The 25778-nt window shown below is 40.4% G+C and overlaps 1 protein-coding gene across 3 annotated transcripts in view; it reads right to left on the bottom strand.

Annotated features, from left to right (window-relative positions):
- Positions 1-25778, bottom strand: part of LOC140726325 (peroxidasin homolog) — a 472802-nt gene that overhangs the window by 57982 nt on the left and 389042 nt on the right. For all 3 annotated transcript variants that reach the window (XM_073042565.1, XM_073042575.1, XM_073042584.1), the window contains exon 17: positions 17633-19136. In XM_073042565.1, coding sequence (XP_072898666.1) covers positions 17633-19136 — 1504 coding nt within the window. The remainder of the gene's footprint in view (positions 1-17632; positions 19137-25778) is intronic.

Genomic DNA, 25778 nt, shown 5'->3' with positions numbered 1-25778 from the left:
TGTGCTGTGGATTTTCTATGTGCTATGTTCTAAGCTACAACCCCATGGTATGACAGGAAAGATCCTAGCATGGATAAAGCAGTAGCTTATTGGCAGGAGGCAAAGAGTGGGAATAAATGAAGTATTTTCTGGTTGGCTGCTGGTGACTAGTGATGTTCCACAAGGATCTGTGCTGAGGCCAATTCTTCTTATGATATATGTCAATGATTTGAATGATGGAATTGATGGCTTTGTTGCGAAGTTTGCAGACAGTATGAAGGTAGGTAGAAGGGCACAAAGCTTTGAGGAAATAGGCAGGCTACAGAAGGACTTAGCAGATTTGGAAATGGGCAAAGACATGGTAGATGGAATACAGTGTTGGGAAGTGTATGGTCATGCACTTTAGTAAATGAAATGAAAGGGTTGACTATTTTCTAAATGTAGAGAAAATACAAAAATCTGAGGTGCAGAGGGACTTGGGATACTTTGTGCAGGATTCCCTTAAGATTAATTTGCTTGTTGAGTCTGTGGCGAGGAAGGCAAATGCAATGTTAACATTAATTTCCGGAGGACTACAATATGAAAGCAAAGACATAATGTTGAGACTTTAAAAAGCACGGGTGAGGCCTCACTTGGAGTATTGTGAGCAGTTTTAGGCCCTTCATCTTAAAAAGGATATGGTGAAACTGGAGAGTGTTCAAAGAAAGTTCATGAAATGATTGCAGTATTATCAAATGATGGCTCTGGGCCTGCATTCACTAGAATTCAAAAGAAAGAGGGGTGACCTCATTGAATGGTGAGGTCATTCGATGGTGAAAGGCTCGATAGAAGGAATTCCTTTAGGCAGAAGAGTGAACCTGTGGAATTCAGTGCCACAAACAGCTGTGGAAGCCAAGTATTTATCTATATTCAAGGCAGATGGGGATAGTTTCTTGATTAGTCATGGCATGAAGGGATATGGGGGGGGGGAGCGGGAAACTGGGGCTGAGAGAAAAAAATGGATCAGCAATGATGAAATGGCAAAGCAGATTCGTTTGGCCAAATGGCCTAATTCTGCTCCTATATCTTATGGTCTTATTGAGTGTAGGAGTTGGGATGTTATGTTGAAGTTGTATAAATGCTGATGAGTCCCAATTTGAAGTGTGGTGTGCAGTGTTAGACACCCATGTACAGGACAGATATCAATAAGACTGAAAGAGTGCAGAAAAAAAATACAACGATGTGCCAGGACTTGAGGACCTGAGTTATAGGGAAAGGTTGAATAGGTGAAGACTTTATTCCCTAGAGCATGAAATAAAAAGGGGAGATTTGGTAGGGGTATACAGATTTTGAAGGGCGTAGATAGGGTTAATGCAAGCATGTTTCTTCCATTGAAGTTGAGTGATACTAGAATTAGAGGTCATCGGTTAATGAAGAATGGTGAAATGTTTTAGTGGAACATGAGGAGGAACTTCTTCACTTAGAGGGTGGTGAGGGTGTGGAACGAGCTGCCAGTGGAAATGCTGGATGAAGGTTTGATTACAACATTTAAGAGAAATTCAGAAAGGGACATGGATAGGAGGGGTAATGAGGGTTATAGTCTGGGTGCAAGTCGATGGGACTAGGCAGACTAATATTTGGGCATGGACTTGATGGGCTGAAGGAGCTTTTTCTTCTGCTGTGGTGTTCCATGGCTCTATGAATGCATAAACAGAAGAGATTCTGCAGATGTTATATATCCAGTGTGGTGTGCATGGGGTGGTGGGGACACTCAGCAGGTTGGACAGCATCTTTGGAAGAAGGTGGGCAGTCAACGTTTCAGGCTAAGACCCTTCATCAGGATGAGGAAGGAAGGAGGAAGAAGCCAGAATAAGGAGGTGAGGGGAGCAGAAAGAATGCAAATTGTCAGCTGACAGGTAAGACCAGGTGATGGGGAAGGAGGGTGGGTGGGTGATGGATGCACGTGCGCCTTTAACTCCTGGTGGAGTCATCGGGGCACTGCCATGACAAGCTTTTTGCACCGATCTTTTTGGTGATTGCTCATTGTATGGTGTGTCTTGGGCATCTGAAACCTGGCGGAGCCCATCCCCCACCAGGTTTTTTTTAACGAAGTCAAGTTGCTAGCTCAACACTCAACCCAGGCACAGATGGAGAGCGTGCAAGAGAGCCGGCCAGATTCGAACTTGGGACCTCTCGCCCCCAAGTCCAGCGCTGATGCCACTACGATAATGATGCCATTACCGGCTCATGCCGGTAAAGTAAGAAGCTGAGATTTGTAGAGATATGAGTGGCAGGAAGGAAGTTGGCACTAGCTGGATGGACAATGTGGTTGGCATGAAGAGCCTGTATCAGCTTGTACTTCTCTATCACTCTACATTTAGAAAGAAAAGGATTAATCAAATACAATAAGCATGGATTGTTAGGGGGAGATCTTGACTGAACAATTGGGGTAAAAAAAATTGTGTTGACAAGAACAATGCAGTAGATGAGGTCTACATATACTTCAGTCAGGCTTTTGACAAGGTATCACATAGGAGACAGGTCCAAAAAGTTATTGTTCATAGAATCCAAAGAAAGCTGGAAGACTGGACTTAAAATTAGTTTAATGATAGAGTGATGGTGGAGGTTTGTTTTGGGATTGTAATTGTGTGACCACTGATGTATCACAGGAATCAGCAACAGGGAAAGTTTCTCTTTGTCATGTACTTTAGCTACTGAGCTGCGAACGCAAGTGATTTGATGAGTAAGCTTGTACTTTTCAGGAAAATCATTGTTATTAAAAAAAAGTGAAGTGAGAATTGTACAGGATGATAACGATCAGTTGGTAAAACAGGCAGGGAAATAGAAGATGGGAGGACTAGTAAGAACAGTCCATACACAGTGAATGATAATGTCCCTGAGAGTATTGAGGAATAGAGACACTTCAGTGTACAACTCCAAGGATCTCAGAAGGTGACAGCACTGGTAGATATTGTGGTGAAAAGCATCCAAAGGAAGCATGCCTTCCTTACCAGGCCACAGAATATAAAGGCATAAGTTTCATATAGCTTTATAAAACATTGTTTAGGCCACTCCTGGAATATTTGTATGCATTTCTGGTCCACAAAATAGTTGACGCTTTCTCTTGTCTAATTACTAAAGTAGCTTGAATACAATCTTCTGTATGAGTTTGTCCGTCATGATGAGTTACTCCCACAGATGGGAATATTTTCTTTGGATTTTCCAGGGTTGGGGGGTGGTGTAGGTTATGGACTAAGTGTTGGGGTTGGTGTAGATAGCATGGACATGACAGGCTGAAGGGTCTGATTTATGCTGTATGAATTTTATGACTATGACTCCAGAGCATAGAGCCCCAGCTAAAAAATATATTTGAAAGCTGTGTGAGAAGCAATGCAGAGTATACTGACTGCTAAGTGTCATTCTTTCACCATCGATGACAAAATCTGGCGCCTCCATCAACTTTTTGGCTGCTTGCTTGAAATGGTTGTCCCAAGTGAAGGGAAGAATGATGGACATAATAATCTATCTCTTCCTCTTTCAATCATTTTCAGGCATTCATAACAAAACACTGCCATATGAAGTGCCAAATTCCAGTCTGACTCCACAGGATATGCTGGGCAATGGTTGATATGAAACAAATGTACAAACCCCCACAGGAATGTGAAGATCGAAGCTTCACTCATTATCTGCGATGAGAAAGTCAAATCACGTGTAAAGGGCTGCAATTTCCTTTTCGACTTGACTTGCTGTTGGTGTAGGATTGAGGCTAATATAATAATGGAGGTTTGGAGTAGGAAAGCCCATCAGGAAAGAGAAAATTCATCCTCTCCCTTATCTAACACTAATAAATTCAAATGATCATCAGTTACATCGACAGACACTGTAAAGTTGTCCTTGGCCAACTCTGAGGTTGGAATTGTGCAGAAGCACACGAGACGTTTCATTTTACATGTCCTTGTTGTCACTTCATACCTTGTACCCCACTAAGGCTGACACAAGACACTTGATGGGAGGAACAAGGCATTTTGTAGAGAACTGACCTCTTACTTCTACCCCATTCTTGCAGCTTGCCCTGTTCTTTGCCTTTGGATTAATCTTGCTGTCCCTTCTGTGGCAGTAACTAATTATAACTGATAAACTCATCCAGGAAGCAAATGCATTCAATTAAGAATTCTTTGAAATATCTGTGCTCCTTCCTTGTGCACAATACTTCCAATACACTGAAGCATAGAGTTCTAATTGTTAATACCATTCCACAGCTGGTGTTGTGACCTGCATATTTTGCATTTTCAATTTTCAGCAGCTAACACCCTTTGCAATATGGCAATTGCGATAATTTTATGATATAAGCTTCCATGCATTATCATCATAATACAACAAATTCAATGCCCATAATTCCCAAGCAAAGCATATTCGACAACTGAATTTTGTTTCCTAAACCTACTCTATCAAATACTTTTAGCACTTTAAACAATTAAATTAGTTCAAACCTTTTAATATGAATGCAGCTGTTTTATAAAAAGATGGAAATATTTAGAAGACCAGGCAGTATACATGGAGGGGAAAAAAAACCAGAGGTAGTACCTTTGGTTGATGTCAAAGGCTCACGATGGCTGAAGCACTGATTATGTTTTGTATCACAGCATGCTTGTGCCAGCTTCATTGATTTATTTCTGTTTAACTTTTTTTTTTAAGAAACTTATATCCCAATTCACTTGATTCCTACAGTGTCCCTAGTTTCTCAAGATTTGAAAAGCATTTTCATGGGTCAATTAATGATGATATTATCATTTTCTACACTTCTCCAATGTACTCAATTGACACATTCACTTACCAAATTACTGTTTTGAATTACTTATTTTGCTAATTCAGAGAAATCTGTAAATTGTCTCATCTAAATCTGAATATTCCCTTCTACATTAATCAATCCTGTCAAACACTACTTAACATACCCTGACAAACTGATTACATTGTCTTTATTCCCATTTTGCCATTTCCCTTTCAAGAAACTACCTCCAATCTGCATGATCAGATTGTGCTGATAATCTTTATTTTGGAACATATGGAAAGAATTTAGGAAATGTATATAAGAAACATTCCTCAATACTTCATTTTCTTGTGACTACCTCAAACATTCAGCTACATTAGTCAGATAGGACTTGGCTTTAACAAACTTAAGTGAAATCTCTCCCACTAGCTCATATACCAGATGGGTTCCTGGTCTGTAGCAAATTTTCCTCCTGACCTTCCCTCCATTCCTCAGCTTATATCCAGTCTCCCCAACTGTTTGGATACATACATGGAATTATGATGTAGTGGCCATTACAGAGACTTGGCTGGCACCAGGGCAGGAATGGATTCTCAATATTCCTGGATTTCAGTGCTTGAAAAAGGGATAGAGAGGGGGTAAAAAGGGGAGGAGGGGTGGCATTACTGGTCAGGGATACTATTACAGCTACAGAAAGGGTGGGTAGTGTAGCAGGATCCTCTTTTGAGTCAGTATGGGTGGAAGTCAGGAACAGGAAGGGAGCAGTTACTCTATTGGGGGTATTCTATAGGCCCCTTGGTAGCAGCAGAGATACCGAGGAGCAGATTGGGAGGCAGATTTTGGAAAGGTGCAAAAATAACAGGGTTGTTATCATGGGTGACTTTAACTTCCCTAATATTGATTGGCACCTGATTAGTTCCAAGGGTTTAGATGGGGCAGAGTTTGTTAAGTGTGTCCAGGACGGATTCCTGTCACAGTATGTTGACAGGCCAACTAGGGGGAATGCCATACCAGATCTAGTATTAGGTAACAAACTGGGTCAGGTCACAGATCTCTCAGTGGGTGAGCATCTGGGGGACAGTGATCACCGCTCCCTGACCTTTAGCATTATCATGGAAAAGGATAGAATCAGAGTGGACAGGAAAATTTTTATTGGGGAAGGGCAAATTATGAGGCTATAAGGCTAGAACTTGCGGGTGTGAATTGGGATGAGGTTTTTGCAAGGAAATGTACTATGGACATGTGGTCGATGTTTAAGGATCTCTTGCAGGATGTTAGGGATAAATTTGGCCCAGTGAGGAAGATGAAGAATGGTAGGGTGAAGGAACCATGGGTGACAAGTGAGGTGGAAAATCTAGTCAGGTGGAAGAGGGCAGCATTCATGAGGTTTAGGAAGCAAGGATCAGATGGGTCTATTGAGGAATATAGGGAAGCAAGAAAGGAGCTTAAGAAGGGGTTGAGAAGAGCAAGAAGGGGGAATGAGAAGCCCTTGATGAGTAGGGTAAGGGAAAACCCCAAGACATTCTTCAATTATTTGAAGAACAAAAGGATGACAGGAGTGAAGGTAGGACCGATTAGAGATAAAGGTGGGAAGATGTGCCTGGAGGCTGTGGAAGTGAGCGAGGTCCTCAATGAATACTTCTCTTCGGTATTCACCAATGAGAGGGAACTTGATGGCGGTGAGGACAATATGAGTGAGGTTGATGTCCTGGAGCATGTTGATATTAAGGGAGAGGAGGTGTCGGAATTGTTAAAATACATTAGGACGGATAAGTCCCCGGGGCCTGACGGAATACTCCCCAGGCTGCTCCACAAGGCGAGGGAAGAGATTGTCTTGCCTTTGGCTAGAATCTTTATGTCCTCGTTGTCCACGGGAATGATACCGGAGGATTGGAGGGAGGCGAATGTTGTCCCCTTGTTCTAAAAAGGTAGTAGGGATAGTCCAGGTAATTATAGACCAGTGAGCCTTACGTCTGTGGTGGGAAAGCTGTTGGAAAAGATTCTTAGAGATAGGATCAATGGGCATTTAGAGAATCATGCTCTGATCAGGGACAGTCAGCTTGGCTTTGTGAAGGCCAGATCGTGTCTAACAAACCTGATAGAGTTCTTTGAGGAGGTGACCAGGCATATAGATGAGGGTACTGCAGTGGATGTGATCTACATGGATTTTAGTAAGGCATTTGACAAGATTCCACATGGTAGGCTAATTCAAAAAGTTAGAAGGCATGGGATCCAGGGAAGTTTGGCCAGGTGGATTCAGAATTGGCTTGCCTGCAGAAGGCAGAGGGTCATGGTGGAGGGAGTACATTCAAGTTGGAGGGTTGTGATTAGTGGTGTCCCACAAGGATCTGTTCTGGGACCTCTACTTTTCGTGATTTTTATTAACGACCTGGATGTGGTGGTCGAAGGGTGGGTTGGCAAGTTTGCAGATGACACAAAGGTTGGTGGTGTTGTAGATAGTGTAGAGGATTGTTGAAGATTGCAGAGAGACATTGATAGGATGCAGAAGTGGGCTGAGAAGTGGCAGATGGAGTTTAACCCGGAGAAGTGTGAGGTGGTACACTTCGGAAGGACAAACTCCAAGGCAGAGTACAAAGTAAATGGCAGGATTGTGGAGGAGCAGAGGGATCTGGGGGTACATGTCCACAGATCCGTGAAAGTTGTCTCACAGGTAGATAGGGTAGTTAAGAAAGCTTATAGGGTGTTAGCTTTCATAAGTCGAGGGAAAGAGTTTAAGAGTCGTGATGTAATGATGCAGCTCTATAAAACTCTGGTTAGGCCACACTTGGAGTACTGTGTCCAGTTGTGGTCGCCTCACTATAGGAAGGATGTGGAAGCATTACAAAGGGTACAGAGGAGATTTACCAGGATAATGCCTGGTTTAGAGAGTATGGATTATGGTCAGAGATTAAGGGAGCTAGGGCTTTACTCTTTGGAGAGAAGGAGGATGAGAGGAGACATGATAGAGGTGTACAAGATAGTAAGAGGAATAGATAGAGTGGATAGCCAGTGCCTCTTCCCCAGGGCACCACTGCTCAGTACAAGAGGACATGGCTTTAAGGTAAGGGGAGGGAAGTTCAAGGGTGATATTAGAGGAAGGTTTTTTACTCAGAGAGTGGTTGGTGCGTGGAATGCACTGCCTGAGTCAGTGGTGGAGACAGATACACTAGTGAAGTTTAAGAGATGACTAGACAGGTATATGGAGGAATTTAAGGTGGGGGGTTATATGGGAGGCAGGGTTTTAGGGTGGGCACAACATTGTGGGCCGAAAGGCCTGTACTGTGCTGTACTATTCTATGTTTGCATGATTTTGGCACTCAGACCAGGATGCTGATGAAAGTGTCCCTAAGATTTCCTTATGGGAAAATAAAACCTAATATTAATTTAAAAACCTTCAAAAAGCTTTCTTTTGGTGCACTTATTATTTAGCCCATAGCAAGGTTGATAGATGCAAGAGTTTTTTTCCCAAATCCATGGGGCTCTGCTGAACCTTAATATTTGCAAACTTTTCTGGTGCTCAAAATTAATGGATCAGGGTCAAAGCTGAAAACAGCCTTAAGAATGTCAAGGTATTTAATTTCTGCCAAATATATAGGATGTTCTCAGGTGAATACAGTTCAGCTTATATAACTGAATGCATTCTGAGCAACTGCCTTCATGTACTTTATATGGCACCACACATATTACTTATTTTTAAACAAATACCTCATTGATGTCCACTGCTTTTATAAAATGACTCCCTATTTCTCACTTCTCAAGTGATATGGACTGGAAAGTTACCAAAGTCTTTGTTTGTTATGCTAAAGGTTGTAGGTCATGACACCTGTGATGAGAAAGAGCAAAATGCACACAGCTGAAGGAACTTAATGAGCCAAGCAGCATCTATGGGGGGAGAGGAGTTGTGCATATTTATGCTTCAAACCCTACATCCATTCTGAATCATTGCTGGTTGTTGGTTGCTATAACCTAAAACTGAGTGACGTTACGGCAGAACAGTCTATGCTCCTGCACCTTTAGAGAGATATATAGACAGATAAACTATTTATGATGTACTTTCTATGTAAAGAGACTGGAACTCTTTTTTCCCCTCCAGTCCTGATAAAGCGTCTCAGTCCAAAACGTCAACTGTACTTTATTCCATAGATGCTGCCTGGCCTGCTGAGTCCCCCCAGTATTCTCAGAGTGTTGCTGACATTACTAGCACAGTCTGTTGGCATCCACACTGCAGTTAGTTGGATAGAAGCAAAAATTATCTGCAGCTATTTACACAAGCTATCTGGTGTAAATATGTAAGTAAGATTATATAACTAATTAGTAACTTGATTTAGATGATGTTTTCCAAGCTTGGTGAACTGTTAAGCTTCTTGCTGTCAACTGGAAATAACTACAAGTACTTTCAAAATATTTGAGAATGTTTTAATGCACTTAAATATAAAATACATACTAACACAATTTCTGGCATCTAAAGATAAATATTAGGACAAGGGAAATATTACTGTAGCAAATACATGATCAGGAAGGACTTTATCATGGGAAATGTCTAATGATGGTACAGGCAAAACTATATTTCATTTTATAAAATCATATTGTAGGTGGAGTGGATGGTTTCTGAATTGGATTCTATGGAAATGAAAGTACAATTAAGTTACTCTATAACTTATAGTGACCATATAGTCCAAGATCAAAGATATTGCCAGCCATACCATTATACTGATATCTAATATCTACAGTTACAACCACAGAGGCAGTAGGAAGACTACAGCTAGCTGGCTGGAGCATTGATCATTGACCAGTGACCAGGTCAGCATGGAAAATGATAATTTAGATCAGTTTGATTGGTGGTCAACAGCAGTCTCCTCTTCCTCCTTGCTCCATGTAAAGGCAAGCACTATTTTCTCTAAGAACTTTCTTTCAGTGTTTCCTCCAGTAGTTGAGGGTTAGGCATTACTTTTTCTAAAAATGCCCAGAATCACCACGTTCACGGCCGTCACAGTAAGCTAATCACTTTTTTCGATGTTAGTCACCCAAGAAATGTTTTCAACTGGGTTTAGGAAGCAGCCAGTGATGTTGTTACAGTGGCCTATCTAAGCCATCCATTCAATAATGAGAAATTACCCTTGCAAATTAGCATTATCACAATTATTTTCTATCTGACAAACAGGCAAAATGAGGTCCAATTCACTGTTTGAGTGCTGTAGCTAAGCTGTTTCAGGAAAATTTCTCAAACAACAATGCTGGCCACTTAAAGAGAGATTCAATTTTTCAATGTTAAGTCACTAACTTTGCTGGATTGCTGATTTTTCTCTCTGTGTAACTTACAGCATTTGTCAGCTGTTTCCTATTATTTCTGTCAGAAGTCCATGGTGATTTACTTAGGCCTCCTAGGTTGTCATATCATTTTTCTTGTTAGCATGCAGTATAAATTCTTTTACAGAAAGTTTAAAGGCCACTCACTGACATAATTTTAATGTATAATGAAAACCGGAGAACTGATTTATACAGGCATTTGTTTTAGTAAAGGCATTGTTTACCCATAATTCAACAGTAACATCGCATTGCTAAAAAAATACATATGAAGTTCTGCAGTCAGAAGAATAAGAAACAGCTGAATAAAATTCACTAGAATTAAATAGGGAGGGGCGTGCAAGAAAAAAAAACAATGGTTAAAAAGAATTGTCTCAATCTTTGGTTTAGTTCTTTTTAAAATGTTATCGTTAGTGATCCAATTCTTATTTGTTGCAACTTTAAATCCTATATGTTTTAACATGTAAATGCTGTTTTAAGTGGAGGTGGACAATATTATGCTTCAAAGTTGCTACAAATAAGAACTTTAGCACTAATGAGTCTTGTAAGATTGAAACTATGGGTCAGATTATTCTTGTTACAGCTGGATTGAGAATTTAGCAAATCTGTTTCACTTACATTTGAATTTTTGGTCTTTTCCAAACGGCAGGATTAATGAAGCACACAGAGGCTTGTAAAACTTGTGTTTTTAGAACTAGAATGAACATTTAATGTTTCAATTGTTATCAATTTTTTTGACAGGAACTTAATTTCTGACTTACATATCAAGAAATATTTTTATAACTTTCAGAGTATTTTGATTACTGGCGAGAATTTTGTCGCTTACACATCTAAAATTTTCACTTACGAAATGAATAGGCATAAAAGACCGAATTACAATTCTGAGAAGTAACTAGCCAAGTCTGTGTGGTAGAGTTTAGTCTGGTGGTGGAACTTCATTTTGCACTTGTGTAGGAGCTTTGGCAAATAAAAAAACATGCCAAAAGTATTTCATAACAAAGCAGGAAAACTTGATACTGAGTTTGGCCAAAAAGATAGATTTCAAAGAACGTAGATATTGAAACGATGATGTGAATTCCAGAGTCACTTCCAGAATTAGGGAGTTGAACAGCATAAAACTCAGTGGCCAAAGATACAATAGTTGAAATACGAGAAGCAAAAGGCAAGATGAGGGTTTTAAACTTGTGCTTTTTCCAGAGAAATGCCCAAACTTTCACTTGGATTTTAAGGAAACAGAAATTCCTCGGAGTTAAATATGACAAAAGGACTTTAAATTACTTTTAACAAATAAAGAATTGAAGGATTTAGGGAATCCAGTTGGCAAGAGGTTTGAATAATCACAATTAGAGTCAAGTGCTAGATAAGTGTTACCATAAACGACTGTAGAACAATGTAAGGATGTCTCATGGAGACTGGAAGGATCTTTGTGAAACCATATGAACTATTATGTAGTATTTGTATAACTATCCCCAAGGAATAATGTACTCATCCACAGTGGCATTTCTAAGGTACGGCAGGTATGGCACGTGCCCGGGGTGCCTCTTGAAGGTGGGCACCACTGAACAGTTTCTATTAAAGTCAGACAAGCTATCCTTGGATAGTGAAAAAAGAATTTTCTTCAGATGTATGATGTGTCTTTGTGTATTTCAGAGCATTGTGTAAGAAGACCATGAAATGTTTCTTCACGAAGAAGGAAAATGGAGCTGAAGGACGAAGAGATGAAAGTTGGAGGCAGAGGAAGCCAAGAAGACAAGCAAGTTCTTCATGCCCTTCTTTGAAAAGCCCGGAACAAGTAGTTCGACACATTCCATGGAATTGCCTGCACCTGCTACAAGTTTGTTAGAATCCGAAGGTGGATTAAGTACAAATGCATCACAAGCTGAGGAGAAAGTTAGGTCAGATAAATCTGAGTATGACGAGATTAAGAGTGAGGCTGCCACAGAAAAAGTGGACATGACAGGAGGGAAGACGATGGTGGTGGTGGGGATGTTGAGTTTATTGACGAGATTTTACCTGACGAGACTGTATCTGACGACACTGAACCTAGTGAAGTGGATGGTGTCGAAGACTCTTAAACGGTCATATCAGAAGTGATTGGACAGCATAACATTGGACTTCTGAAGTTCGACAAGGATACTGGAAAAGCAATTCTGCCTGATGAGTTGAGAACAGAAATAATAAAGCTGGGTTTGAAGTATTTCCAGAACAGTGAGGGGCTTTTCCTACCAACAAATAACCGGTCAATGAACAAAACTTGGTTCAAGAGGAAATTGGGAAATGGTCGTGGTGAGTAAGCGACTCGCTCAAGGCTGGTCTATTCATTCCCCTTCTAAAAAGTCTGCATTTTGTATCTGTTGTCTTCTCTATTCCCGGTCAGACCATCAATCCTCATTGGAGCAGGAAAGTAGATTCAACCAGTGGAAAGCAACTGAAAGGATTAGTGTTCATGAAAATACCACAAATCATCGGGAATGCCTCACACAGTGGAAAGAAATGGAAAGAAATTTAGCTGGAAACAGAGGAGTTATTGACATGGTATTTCAGTCACAGATTGAGAAGGAAAAGCAGAAGTGGTGTGATATCTTGAGGAGAATCCTTCACTGCATAAAATTCCTTGCGACTCAGAACCTGGTTTTGCGAGGACACAAGGAGTCACTTCAGCTAGACGATGACTCCAATGTGAGAAATTTCACATTTACTGAAACTACTGGCCATCTTTGACCCTATCATAAAAGAACACTTCACTCATTTGGAAAGTCATCCTGGATCCACGTCTTATCTTTCACTGGGTGTCCAGAACAAATTCATCCACATGATGGCATCCACTGTTCACCAGAGTTTACTGAGAAGCATTCGTAAACCCAAGTACTATGGTCTCATGTTCGACTCGACTCCTGATCAGGCACACCGTGAGCAGATGTCAGAAGTAGTGAGGTATGTGTGGAAGTTGATTTTGAGAGGAAAACAGTCTGTGTTAGAGAGTCCTTCCTTGGTTTTATCCAGATAAGCCAGAAGGATGCTGAGAGCTTGGTTGAAGACATCTTGAAACAGCTAGAGAAGGACGACATGGAGCTACAAGATCGTCGGTCACAGTGTTATGACAATGTTGCTGTGATGGCTAGACACAGAAGTGGTATTCATCAAAGAATAAGTGAGAAAAACAACCAGGTAGTGTTTGTGAATTGCGACAATCAGTCGCTCAACTTGGTGGATGTACATGCAGCCAAGCAGGATACAATGATGGTCACATTTTTTGGAACCATCGAAGCTCTCTACGTGTTTCTCTCCCATTCAACATAACGCTGAGAAAAACTCAAAAACGCCATGCCTGTGGTTGTTAAGTTGGAGTCCAAAACCAGGTGGAGTGCAAGGACAGAAGCAGTGAAGCCCGTCAACAAGTACCTTGAGGAGAAACTTCAAGTTCTTCAGGATATGATAGACAATGAAAACGAGACCAGTGAAACAAGAAGTGATGCAAGTGATGTTGAGTTACGATTTTCTGATTTTGCTAGGATTTTGGAACAAAGTACTCATTTGCATTGACTGTACTCAAAAGAGGCTGCAGGATCCCAGCATGAACTTCCACGGTGCTGCCCTGGATTTGAAAGCCCTCCGAGATCATTTTTATGATGAAAGAGAAGTGTTGGTCAGTGAGTCATTCGAAGAAGGGGTCGGTCTGTGGCAAGAATGGAATATTGAAGTTGAAAGATGTCAGAGACGAAAGAAACGAATGGCTGATGAGATCTCAAGAGGCACCGGGTTAACAGCTAAGGAGGAAATGGAAAGAGTCATGAAGGGAGCACTCGACCATATTCACAGAGAAATGGACAAAAGGTTTGCTTGTTTGCACGACACTGGCGCTAAGTTTGGGTTCCTTCTCAATGTCGAGTGATATGACGCTGACAGTAACGACCTGAAGAAGCAGTGCAAAAATTTGGGGGAATTGTACAGCTCTGATGTTGATGGACAGCAGCTATATGAAGAAATTTTGGATTGCAGAATGTTGCTATCAAGGCGGGTCAACATGAAAATATCAAGACCTGAAGAGCTTCTTGAATTTGTTGTTCAGTATGGAGATGAGAGCGTCTTCCCCAATCTTCACATTGCTATTCAGATGATGCTAACCATTGCAGTTTCCATCGCCAGCTGTGAGAGATCAATCAGCAAGTTAAAACTAATACTTACGTATTTAAGAGCCTCCATGGGTGAAGGCAGACTTTGTGATCTTGCTCTGCTGAGTGTAGAAAGAGAAGAAACTGAAAAAAACTGACTTTGATCTCATCATAGACCAATTTGCATCAGTGAAAGCAAGGAAGGTACAGTTATAATTTTCATGTAGTGCCATTATTTGTTAATTAAAAGATTAACCAACTTGACTTGTATTTTTGAGCTGATATTATGGCAAAGTTATCTAAAAGATGGGTGTCAGATGTTTGGAAAGGGGCACAATTTCAGTGCTTGCCATTGGCACTATTTTCTGTAGATACGCCCCTGCTTGTCCAAGAGGTAATGCAACAAAAATTCAGTGGAATAATCTTTGGAATGAGGAATTGCCCTGTGAAGAATCGACAGATCCTCCATTATCTGGTTATCAGTGACTACCAGATGAACTGGCTCAGTCACATAAATACCACTGCCTCAAGAGCAGGTCAGATGTTAGGTATCCTGCAGCAGATGATTACCTCCTGACACTTCAAGATCTTTCCACAATCCTTAAATCAGGAGTATGATGGGATACTCTTATTTTGCCTCTCGAGTGCAACAGCAACAATTCTTAAGAAACTCAACACCAGACATGAAGCAATCCGACTATGACCAGTCATGCACCACAAGGATCGGTGCAGGGCCCATTGTTGTTTGTCATATGGTTTAAGGATTCGAGCAAGAATCCAGCTGGCATGATTACTAAAATTACGTTATACCGAAATTGGTGGCGTGGCAAAGAATGAAGGTGGCTGTCCACGGTTACAATAGGATTGAGATCAACTGGGAAAGTGGGCAAAGCAAAGGGAGATGAAATTTAACTCAGACAAGTGCAAAGCAGTGCATTTTGGGAAGTTAAACCAGCAGATGCACAGTGAATGGGAGCACCATGTGGTGCGGTATCGGAAAGAGAGACCTAGGCAGAGAAGTATATCGTTACCTGAAAGTGGTGACACAGGTAGACAAAGCGGAGAAGAAGTTGTAATAAATAAAAGAGCTGGGATACTGGTGAGACTGCACCTGGAATACTGTGACCGTTGCTGGTTGTCTTACTATAGAAGGAATGTACTTAAGCTGGAGAGGATACAGAAGGGATTCACAAGGATGTTGTCAGGACCATGGGGGTGAGAGTTATCAGGAGTAACTGGATGGGCTGTGACTGCTGTTCCTGGAGTGAAGGAGGCTAAAGGGTGTTCTTACAGAGCTATATTAAATCATGAAGGATAAAGATAAGGTTACAGACTTTTTCATAACGTAAGGGAGTCTAAAGCTAGATTGCATAGGTTCAAAGTAAGATGCAAAATTTTAAAAGGAACCTGAAAAGTAAGATTTTCCACACAAAGGGTGGGGGTCCTATGGAACAAGCTGCCAGAGGAAGTGAGAGAGGTCAGTACGATTACAATGCTTAGAGATACCTCAACGTCAATGGAAAACATGGACACGAAAAATCTGGGGAAGGGGGGGATATGGGCCCTCTAAATGCAGGCAATTTGGATTTGCTCAGAAGAGCATCTTGGTTGGCATGGATGAGTTGGGCCGAAGGGCCTGTTTCATGCTCTACAACTCTATCACTGACCAACTGGCTGGAGTGTTCAGGGACATCTTCAATTTTTCCCTCTGCACTGATGTTCCCATCCGCTTCAAAATGGCATTGATTCATTATGTTTTTGCACACGCACAAGTTATGTGTTATTAATGCTAATTTATGTTTGTCTTTGTCTTGTAATGTACTGTGCTGCTGCTGCAAAAAGCTAATTTTCATGGCATTCATACCCTGCATTGTATAGCTATGACAATAATAAAATTAAACTGTGACTCTATGACATTGATTGACACCCCATCAATCAACCCAAACATTCATTCACCCTTGCCTTGCAGTTGCAATGTATGCCACTGACAGAATGAACTGCAATTACTTGACCAGCACCTCTTAAACCTATGGCTTCTACCAAGATGTGCAAGAGTAGCAGGGGCAAGGGAGACCAGCACTTTAGCTTACTGTCCAGGTCAAGCACTCAGATATATTGCTGGTCTTTTATCATCACTAGACCCAAGTCCTGGTGTTGCCAAAGTAAAGTACTATGGGAGTACCTTCATCATAACAGCTGCAACAATTCAAGAAGGCTGCAGAGCACCACTTTTGTAATGGATTTTAGGAATGAACAACATGTGCTGGCATGACAGCTGGATCCTACTGAACATTAATAAAATAAAGGTTGAGACTACAAATTCTGCAATGTGGAGTGAGACGTAGTCCAATGGAAATATATACTACTTTGTTAGAATGAAAACTTTTCATGGTGAGATTAGAACTAGAAGGCATGTTTTCAGTATCAGGAGTCTGATATGTTGGACTGCCATGCGAAGCAATTTCACTTCTTCAAAGATGCTGAATCTTTGGAATTCTGTATCTCAGAAGTCTATGAATGCTTAATTATTTGGCATTCAAGGGTGAGACTGATAGATATTTCAAGCATTAAAATAACATTAGCATTTCCTTAATGTTTTCAAAGCAGACTTCTAAAATAAAAACTTGAAGTCCCTCATGAAAAGCATTCATTTCTCCAGATCCCCTCCCTTCTCCCAATATGTCTGGTCCCTACCCACCAGCCTCTCAATCTCCACCTAGTCTCCCTACTCTTTGACCTACAGGGAAAAGTTCTATTAGTCTGTCATGCAAAGCTCAACTACTGTTCTTTAAGTCCAAGACTTTCATTTGTTTTCTAACTCTGTAGTCACTGAAGGATTTCTAGCTCATTTTTCAAATTTGTTGCAATCAGCCTATGTCAATCAGATGTCAATGATATGTTCACAAATTCACTGATGTTACAAAATGCAAATAATACAAAACATTATTTTCTCATTCAGTATTTCGTTAGTTTCTAAGCGTCCTCAATCAGGGTTGAAAACTGAAGTCACAAATGAAACTCTTGACACATGTTTAATTCTTTCTCCATTGAGTTGGGAAGATTCAGACCTGAATAGGCATTTAAGATTTCAGTACAGATCACAAACAGAAAACATCTTTCCCCATTGACTAATTTGGGCTGAAAATTCCCTATCTTTTCTTTTGATTCAGATGAAAATTACTGGTGAACTACTCCTTGCAATTCAGCACCATACTGATTATTCCCTTCTGACCATAAAAGACCTTTTCTACTTTTTTAATATTAATATCATTTTGATATATACTACAACAAGAAAGGAGTCAATCCTTTTCTTAAACATGATTCAAGTTCAAGTTTATGATCATTCAACCATATACACATATATAGCTAAATGAAACATCACTCCTCTGGAGCCAAGCAGAAATACACAGCACATATAACTTGATCATGGCTATAAAGGATATAGCCTTCCCTTCACATAATCAGCTGTTCAGAATAAGACTGCACTCACCTTTTGAGCTTCTCTATAACTCTTGGATTCTTGATCTCATTTTGCAAGTCCTTGAAGTTCCTGATAGTACTCATGTTACAAAAAACTCTGTAGTCAGGATACGAGGGGATGCCATGGTCACGGCCTCTCTGGATGTTCATCGCTGCCAGGTCCAATGCAACTGCGTGAGCCATTGAAAAGAGCCTCTCTGTCAATTCTGAATTAAGAAGCTGCGTGGGGACTCGCATTTTCCCTGCAAAGGCAAAGAGGCCCCGGAGAAGTGGATCAATGCCCCCTTCTTGGATAATTCTGAAGGGAGAGAAGAAAGCCTTATGCAGAGGAAGGTGACCTTCAGGAATTGGCTGAAAAGAACTGTTGAGTCGTTGGAGAATGGGATTGATCAATGTGTGGCCAAACCGAAAGGCTGCTGTGGCAAAAGCGTTCAAAATTCCCCCATTTACATTTGGATTGTAGTTTGAGTATGGTCCCATCAGTTTCATTCCCACATCCCCCAGGATCTTGGGGAGCCAGTGTTTGTACGTGATGTGCTGCATCTGTGCACCAACTATTTTGCGCGCCTCGTGATAGATGCTGTCACCATCCCAGTGTGGATTGAGTCTCCGTAGCTCGGCCGCAATGCGATTATGTTCACGGTACCACAAGGTATGTATGGCTGTCAGGGCAACATGCTCATTGGCCCGATGATCCCCAGCAAGGAAGCAGGGAATTGGGCTTTCAATTTCATCCCTCAAACATTCCACGGTTTGATCTGTGGCAAATGGTAACAGCCGTTTGCCAGATCCTGGCACAATTTCACCTTGTTTTAACAGACCATGCTGGTTTGTAAGGTCTCTAAGTTCCATGGATTCGTGGTCTGTGGTGCCATATACATTAGATGCATCTATGTAGGATGTTAAATGATTAATCTGCTCTCTAGCATACACAGACTTCATCAGCAAGGAAGTCATCCCACTGCCACATACTGGACTGGAACGAACAAAAAACATGCATCGAGCTCTCCTCACCCGAGGATCATTGTTTGGAATCATAATTGGAAAGCATGGAGGGTCGTTATTGCAAATGGAACTGCAAGACTGTCCGTCAGAAAACCGAGACATACTGAGAGCTGGTACAGTTAGATCCAGATCATGGTCCAAGAACTGGCCCCATTGCATAAGCATGTGTGTGAATCTGTCATCTGGAGTTATTGTCTCTGTCCCTATCATCGTTGTTGAAATGAGGCGAGGGAGAGGTAAGGGATGGCCGTTGTATAAACGGCTGGAATCAGTACCTCTCGGGAGGCTAAAGCCATTTTCATAAACTGGTTTTAGAATTCTCTCAAATGCTGTAAGTGATGCTCCCCACATCGGATGCTGGAGGTTGTTACACGTGCCGTCGTGGGTTCGATACTTTTGGTGAAAACATATATCTGAGCAATTTGGCAACCGCCTGTGAGCTGTACACCCAGAGAGATTGGCGATTAGGTCCAGGTAATGTGGTGAAACAAGATCATTGTAGCGGAAGTCTGGAAAAAAAAGCAAAAAGAATAACTACTGAAGGATGGTTATCAATTTATCTTAATCATTTTGACATTTCTTCTTAATTGATTTGAGCTCATCTACCATTTAGACACAACATATACAAGAATGTACAGTGGGATGTAAAAAGATCTAGATGACAGTTAGGAGAAGGGAAAATTAATTGGACCCCAAATGTTTTATCTCAATCAGTACAGCCATCTACATATGTCTTGGATTTCACCCTAGTCAGGTGTGTTGTGCATTGTGCTAACATCTAATTTCATCCCCTGTGAACACTTGTGAAACTAGGCCAAAATACATGAAAAGCAGCACCACTGTGTTTTGCACTTGGAATCAGGTGCTAAATGATGCCTGCACAGTTCCTATCAGGAACTGCATAAACAGCAGGCAAACCGCTGCACAGCTCACCAAGAAGCAAGCCAGAGGTTAAAAAAACACTCCAGAAGGCAATAACAGAACAACTGCAGAAAAGATTGATATAGCGGTGAGCAAAACTGCAGGGGAGAGGGAACATAGTGATCTCCTGTGTTTCTAGCCAGCCCTCAAACAATGGCCAGTTCTGGTGACTATGTGATTCGTAAAATCATTAGGGCCACAGCTGATACTCGATAAACATCTGCCATGCTAAAGTGAATTGCACATCAAAGTTCCCTGTAAGGCACAACTTGACCTAGAAGTGATTGCTATTGTGAGAAACCCTGTAAAGATATTTTTACATGTGTGAAAAATGTGTACAAATGGATCCAATTTTTCAACTTTGGTTCCCAAGGTTTTCAACTGAAGTTATTAACATATACTGAAAGTTTTCTGGAGTTTTCTCAATTTGAAATTATTCATTTTTTTCCCCCTGGAATAAAGCTGACCATCTCATTTTGCATCAAGAAACCAATCTGGTGACAATATGCTGCTGATAGCGTCATTCATTAGCCTTCAACATGACCATCATCAGAAAGCAGCATAGGAAGAGAACACAGCTTAGTGGCTCAAGGGATTTTTCAGCTAATGCTGCCTGCTCAGTTCTAACATTTCCAGCCTAAGGAGCAGTCAGTAAATATGCGATGTACTTCAATGTGATGTTATTTTTATTCAGAAATAAAATAAAGGAATATTTAAAGGAAAAATAAATAGCTTTATCTTATAGTTTACTTACATTACATCAATCTGCACACAATCTCCATCAGCACAGGAGCACCACAGGGATGTGTACTTAGCCCCATACTCCACTCGCCTTACACATATGACTGTGTGGCTAAGTACAGCTCCAACACCATATTCAAGTCTGCGGATGGCACCACTGTTGTGGGCCATATCTAAAGTGGTGATGAAGCAGCATACAAGAGGGAGAATGAAAATCTGGCCGAGTGGTGTCATAAAAACAACCTCTCATTCAATGTCAGCAGGACCAAGGAACTGATGGTAGCATTTAGGAGACTGAAACCAGAGGTCCATGAGACAGTAGACGTTGGAGGATCAGAGATGAGAGGGTCAGGAACTTTACATTCCTGGGCGTTACAATCTCAGAGGACATGTCCTGGACCCATCACATAAATGTAATTGCAAAGAAATCACACCACCAGTACTTCCTTAGGAGTCTGCAGAAATTTGGCATGTCATCAAAAACCTTGACAAACTTCTGCAGATGTGTGATGGAAAGTGTATTGACTGGCTATATTATGGCCTGGTATAGGGACACCAATGCCTTTGAACAGAATATCCTACAAGAGGTAGTAGATTCGGCCCAATATGTCACATGTAAAGCCTTCCCAACCATTTAGCAAATCTACATGAAATGCTGTCGTCAAAAAGCTGCATCCTTTGTCAAAGATCCTCACCACCCAGGCCATGGTCTATTCTCACTGCTGCCATCAGATAGGCAGTACAAGTGCACCAAGACTTGCACCACCAGAACAGTTACTACCACTCAATGCTCAGGCTCTTAAACAAAAGAGAATGACTCATCTATTGAGATGTTCCCACAACCAATGAATTCACTTTAAGGTCTCATTATTTTACGCTCTTGTTATTTATTGCTATTTATTATACTTGCATTTGCACAGTTTCTTGTCTTCTATGCTCTTGCTCTTTTATTGATCCAGTTTATAGTTCTATAGAGTTGCTGAGTATGCCCGTAGGAAAAAGAATCTCAGGGTTGTATATGGTGACATGTATGTACTCTGATAATAAATTTTACTTTGAACTGAACCCACAGATTTATTATTTCTTTACGCCTAATTTAACTTATAGATTAACTGGCACACTTTTGCATTAGGTGAGTCTAATTCTACAATGATTCACCCAACCTACCTTTATCAGTGGTTCATTAGAAAATAATAGCACAATTATTTTTGTGATCACTACTCAGTTATTTCTATCTGCAAATTCTTATCTCACTACATTTTCCAGGTATGTCTGACAATGAGATTTCCTAATAATGCAACACAAAGTGACAAGATCTAATCGCTAAGTTATGAAATCTAATCAGTATTTTTGTATATATGCTAAGAAGAGTGGAACATATTGGAACAAATAAAAGCAGATTGAAGTTAATAGGTAAATATTTATTTTATATTTGATAAGAAATGTTGCTGTATGATTGAACTTCATCACAATTTGATGCAAATTTATTTTCCCTTTGTGAGAAGCTAGAGTAAGTGTCTGGAATAACACAAAAACAGCATTAGTACTTTTAATAGGTAGTGATTATCACAGAAACTGAGTTACATTAAGCACATAATATGCTACATTTCTGAAGCACATTGTAGCATAATGATCAACAGAAAAGCACATTGCAATAAATCATTTTGCTGGTTTACATGCTATGAAATTCCCTCGCAAAGTCATGAAGATATAATAAACATTTGCTAATTACAGGGATGGTAATCCTATGCAGTAACTATGTTTAACACAAAGAGCAATATAGAGTTCAGTAGCTACTGCTGTTAACTATTTCAGTCCCTTCACTGTTAGCAAAAACTGGAAATCAAAAGTAAACGTTCACTCACCAGAGCAATGCTGGGTACTAGCATCAATTGTCAGCAGAGCCATGTGCCACGGCTCTGTGACATCTCATTGCTGGCTTTCATGAAATGTAATAAAGGTTTAAGCACCTGGAAAAGAAGAGCAAAGTGAATGGCTGAATATTTCAGCTGAGAAATTACGCAATAAAAATTGCATAAATTGAACTTAATCATGGTGCAGGATGGGTGAAGTAAGAAAAATTTTTAAAACCTGGATCTAGATGGACTGGCTAGAAGGATTTTACATTCCTCCACTTCAAATAAAGGAGTTAGGGAATAATAAGTTGAGAAAAATAGATTTTCCTCTGTCCACCTGCCCTTCCATTGTGGGATAAAGGAGGGGGAAATGTGGAAGTGTTCCAAAATGACAACGAACATTCTATCACAGTTGAGTATGGCTTTAGTAACCACATTGACAATTACATATGCTGAGAGTTCATTTAATTGCCTTTTCTACTTCAGGCTAATGGTGTAAACTAATCCCAAGAATTAATTACTGTCAATATAAATGCTATAGGGAGATAGCTGAATAAATACAAAAATCTTAGCTCTTTTTCTTTCATTTGACTGGGATTCTAAACTCCATGTTTTATTATGGTTCAACAGGAATGTGAATCATATTCTCATGTTATAGTGACAGCCTTCCTGTAATAATGGGATTGTATTGGGGTAGGTGACAGATTGGGGGCATTTAACCATTTTCTCTAAAAAAATGTTTAAAAATGAAAAGAGAAAAGTGATAATTAAAGCTGAAGTAAGTTGCAAGAAGCTATGGGAAAGAAAAAAAAAGCATATACCTATCAGGTAAAATGTTAGAATATGGAGCGGGCTCTGAACAAGCATCAACTATTCATTGTGCTTTATTGCCCGGATCTGAATATCGTGAGAATATGTTAGTTCACTAAATGCTCAAATGGTTAAATAAGCAAACGAGAAATTCCCAAGGTGAATGGAAGTGCAAATCCATATGAGTAGAGGAACAAGGCCACATACAGGAGAATAAAGTCTGAGAGATAATATATTTTATGTTTCAGATTTCTGCTGCAGATTTCACATTGTGATTGCACAGGTGATTCTCTCAGTAAATTCTTATTGGTCATTAAAAGTTGAAATTAATTAAATCCTCTACCCATTCCATTGTGAACTAAGCCTTTTAAAAGAAGCAGAAAGATTCAGCCATTTTGTTTTTTTTCTTTTCCAGTTGCTACTTAGCTTTCCACTTTGGAGCCAGCAATGATACATCATCAAGTTATTGCCTTCATAGGCAATACGCAAGATATAAAAGGGAAATCCAGAAAAATAATCTTTGTACAGAATACCCCTTGTAATCTATGTGGCTAAAAGTTGATGAAATTTGTTTCAGTCACATAGATTACATGTTACAAAGCAGATTAACTTGTTCATATGAATGATTATAAAGCATATTCTTCTTTCAGATTTAATTTCAAAATATGTACCTATTATTATGATAATCACCCAGCCATAAACTCACCAGATACTTTCCACCTTTATTCTCTTCACTGCATTGCTAAGCACATGAACTTAGTGCTGTAGGGCCTTAAAACAGTATCATTTCATCTTTTGCCATAATATAACTGAATAACAATATACTGCACTGCAGAATTTTAATATTTCACAGCTGTACAATTATCTTATTCTACTGCATATTTATTAGGTGGTTTATAATGTTTTGCAGCAATTCCCTTTACTTTGAAATTTTGCTGTTATATTTCAGATGCAGCACTCAACTTGTACTTATCAAAAATACACAAACTTAACAAAACTCTGGTTAGGCCACACTTGTATACGGTTCAGGTTTGCTGCACTGCAAGGATGTGGTTGTACTGGAGAGAGTGCAGAGGAGCTTCACCAGGACATCATTAGACTGGAGGACTTTAGACACAGGAAAAAGACAGGATAGACTGGTCTAATTTTTCTTGTAAATTGAAAGGAGCTTTGAGAAAGGAATACACAATTACAATAGAGAAAAGGCAGATAATCAGAATCTTTATTTTTTCCCCTACGGTAAAGATCATAGAAACAAAGTGAGAGGAAGGATTTTTTAAATTAAAAAATCACAAATAAGAGAACATCTGCAAGATGCTGGAAATCCAAGCAACAAATGCTGGACAATCTCAGCAGATCAGGCAGCATTTACGGAAAAGAGTAAACAGTTGATGTTTTGGGCCGAGAACCTTCATCAGTCCTGATTTTGTGTCTGTTGGAAGGATTTTTTTTTATAAATGGGATTTGAAGGGTAAGTTCTTTTTTTTTAACCTACACCTCCTCCCTCACTATTATTCAGGGCCCCAAACAGTCCTTCCAGGTGAGTCTTCAGCATCATATACTGTGTCCAGTGCTCCCTATGTGGCCTCCTGCATATTGGTAAGACCCGATGTAGATTGGGAGACCACTTCAATGAGCACCTATGCTCTATCTGCCAGAAAAAGATGGATCTCCTATTTTAGTTCCACTTCCCATTCTGACTTGTCCATCCATGGCCTCCTCTACTATCACAATGAGGCCACACTCAGGTTGGAGTAGCAACATCTTATATTCTGTCTGGGTAGCCTCCCACCTGGTGGCTTAACTTTGACTTCTCAAACTTTCAGTAACCGCACCCCTCCCCGCCCGTCAATCTCTTTTCCCATTTCCTTCTCTCCCCTTATCTCCTTGCCTGCTCATCACCTCTCTCTGGTGCTCCTCCTCCTTTTTTCTTTCTTACATCGTCTTCAGTCCTCTCCTACTACATTCCTCCTTTTACTAATCAACTTCCCAGCCCCCCACCTCTCCCGCCCCCAGCCCGGTTTCACCTATCAACATGTTTCTTCCTCCACTCCCTCCACCCTTTTAGTTTGACCCCTTCTCTTGTTTTCTCCAGTTCTGCGGAAGGATCTGAGTACAAATCATCAACTGTTTACTCTTGTCTATAGATGCTGCCTGGACTGCTGAGTTCCTGCAGCATTTTGTGTGTGTAATTTGGATTTCCAGCATTTGCAGATTTTCTCGTGTTTTTTTTAAAATCTGAGACTGGTTGATTCCTGGAACTCATTGCCACAGAAGGTGGTAGAATCAGATGAAATCAGTATGTTGAAGAGGCATTTTTGACAAGTATATGGATTCAATGCAGGGAACTAGGATAAATGTAGATAGGCAAAAAGGCCAGCATGGATAGATGGGCAGAAAGGCTTACTTCAGTGGTGTATAACTCTATGACAAGGAGATAAATAAACAACAAATTTATTTTTGTTCTTACGGTTAGATGAATCAGGATATCACAAAACTCCTTGTTCCTCTTTGAAGATGATCTGAGGGCCAAGTGTTTGACAGAGAGGGTAGTGGTTTTCTGGAACAAACAGCCAGACGAGATGGTAAAGGCCAATACAGTTTGGATATTTAAACAGGTGTTTAAATAGGATAGACATAGGTGGATGCAAACCTAATACGGGAAAATAGAGATCAGTGAGGCCAGGAAGCACAGTCAGCATAGGTGAGGTGAGCTTAACGGGTCTGTTTCTGTGCTCTACAATTCTGTGATTCTGAATAGTTCCATGGAATCCCTTTAACTGGGACTAATCTACTGATAAGCTAACGAGTTGTTAGTTAAAT

The sequence above is a fragment of the Hemitrygon akajei genome, chromosome 1, assembly GCF_048418815.1.
Source record: "Hemitrygon akajei chromosome 1, sHemAka1.3, whole genome shotgun sequence".
Lineage (NCBI taxonomy): Eukaryota > Metazoa > Chordata > Chondrichthyes > Myliobatiformes > Dasyatidae > Hemitrygon > Hemitrygon akajei.
This window is presented reverse-complemented; position numbering and strand designations above follow the sequence as displayed.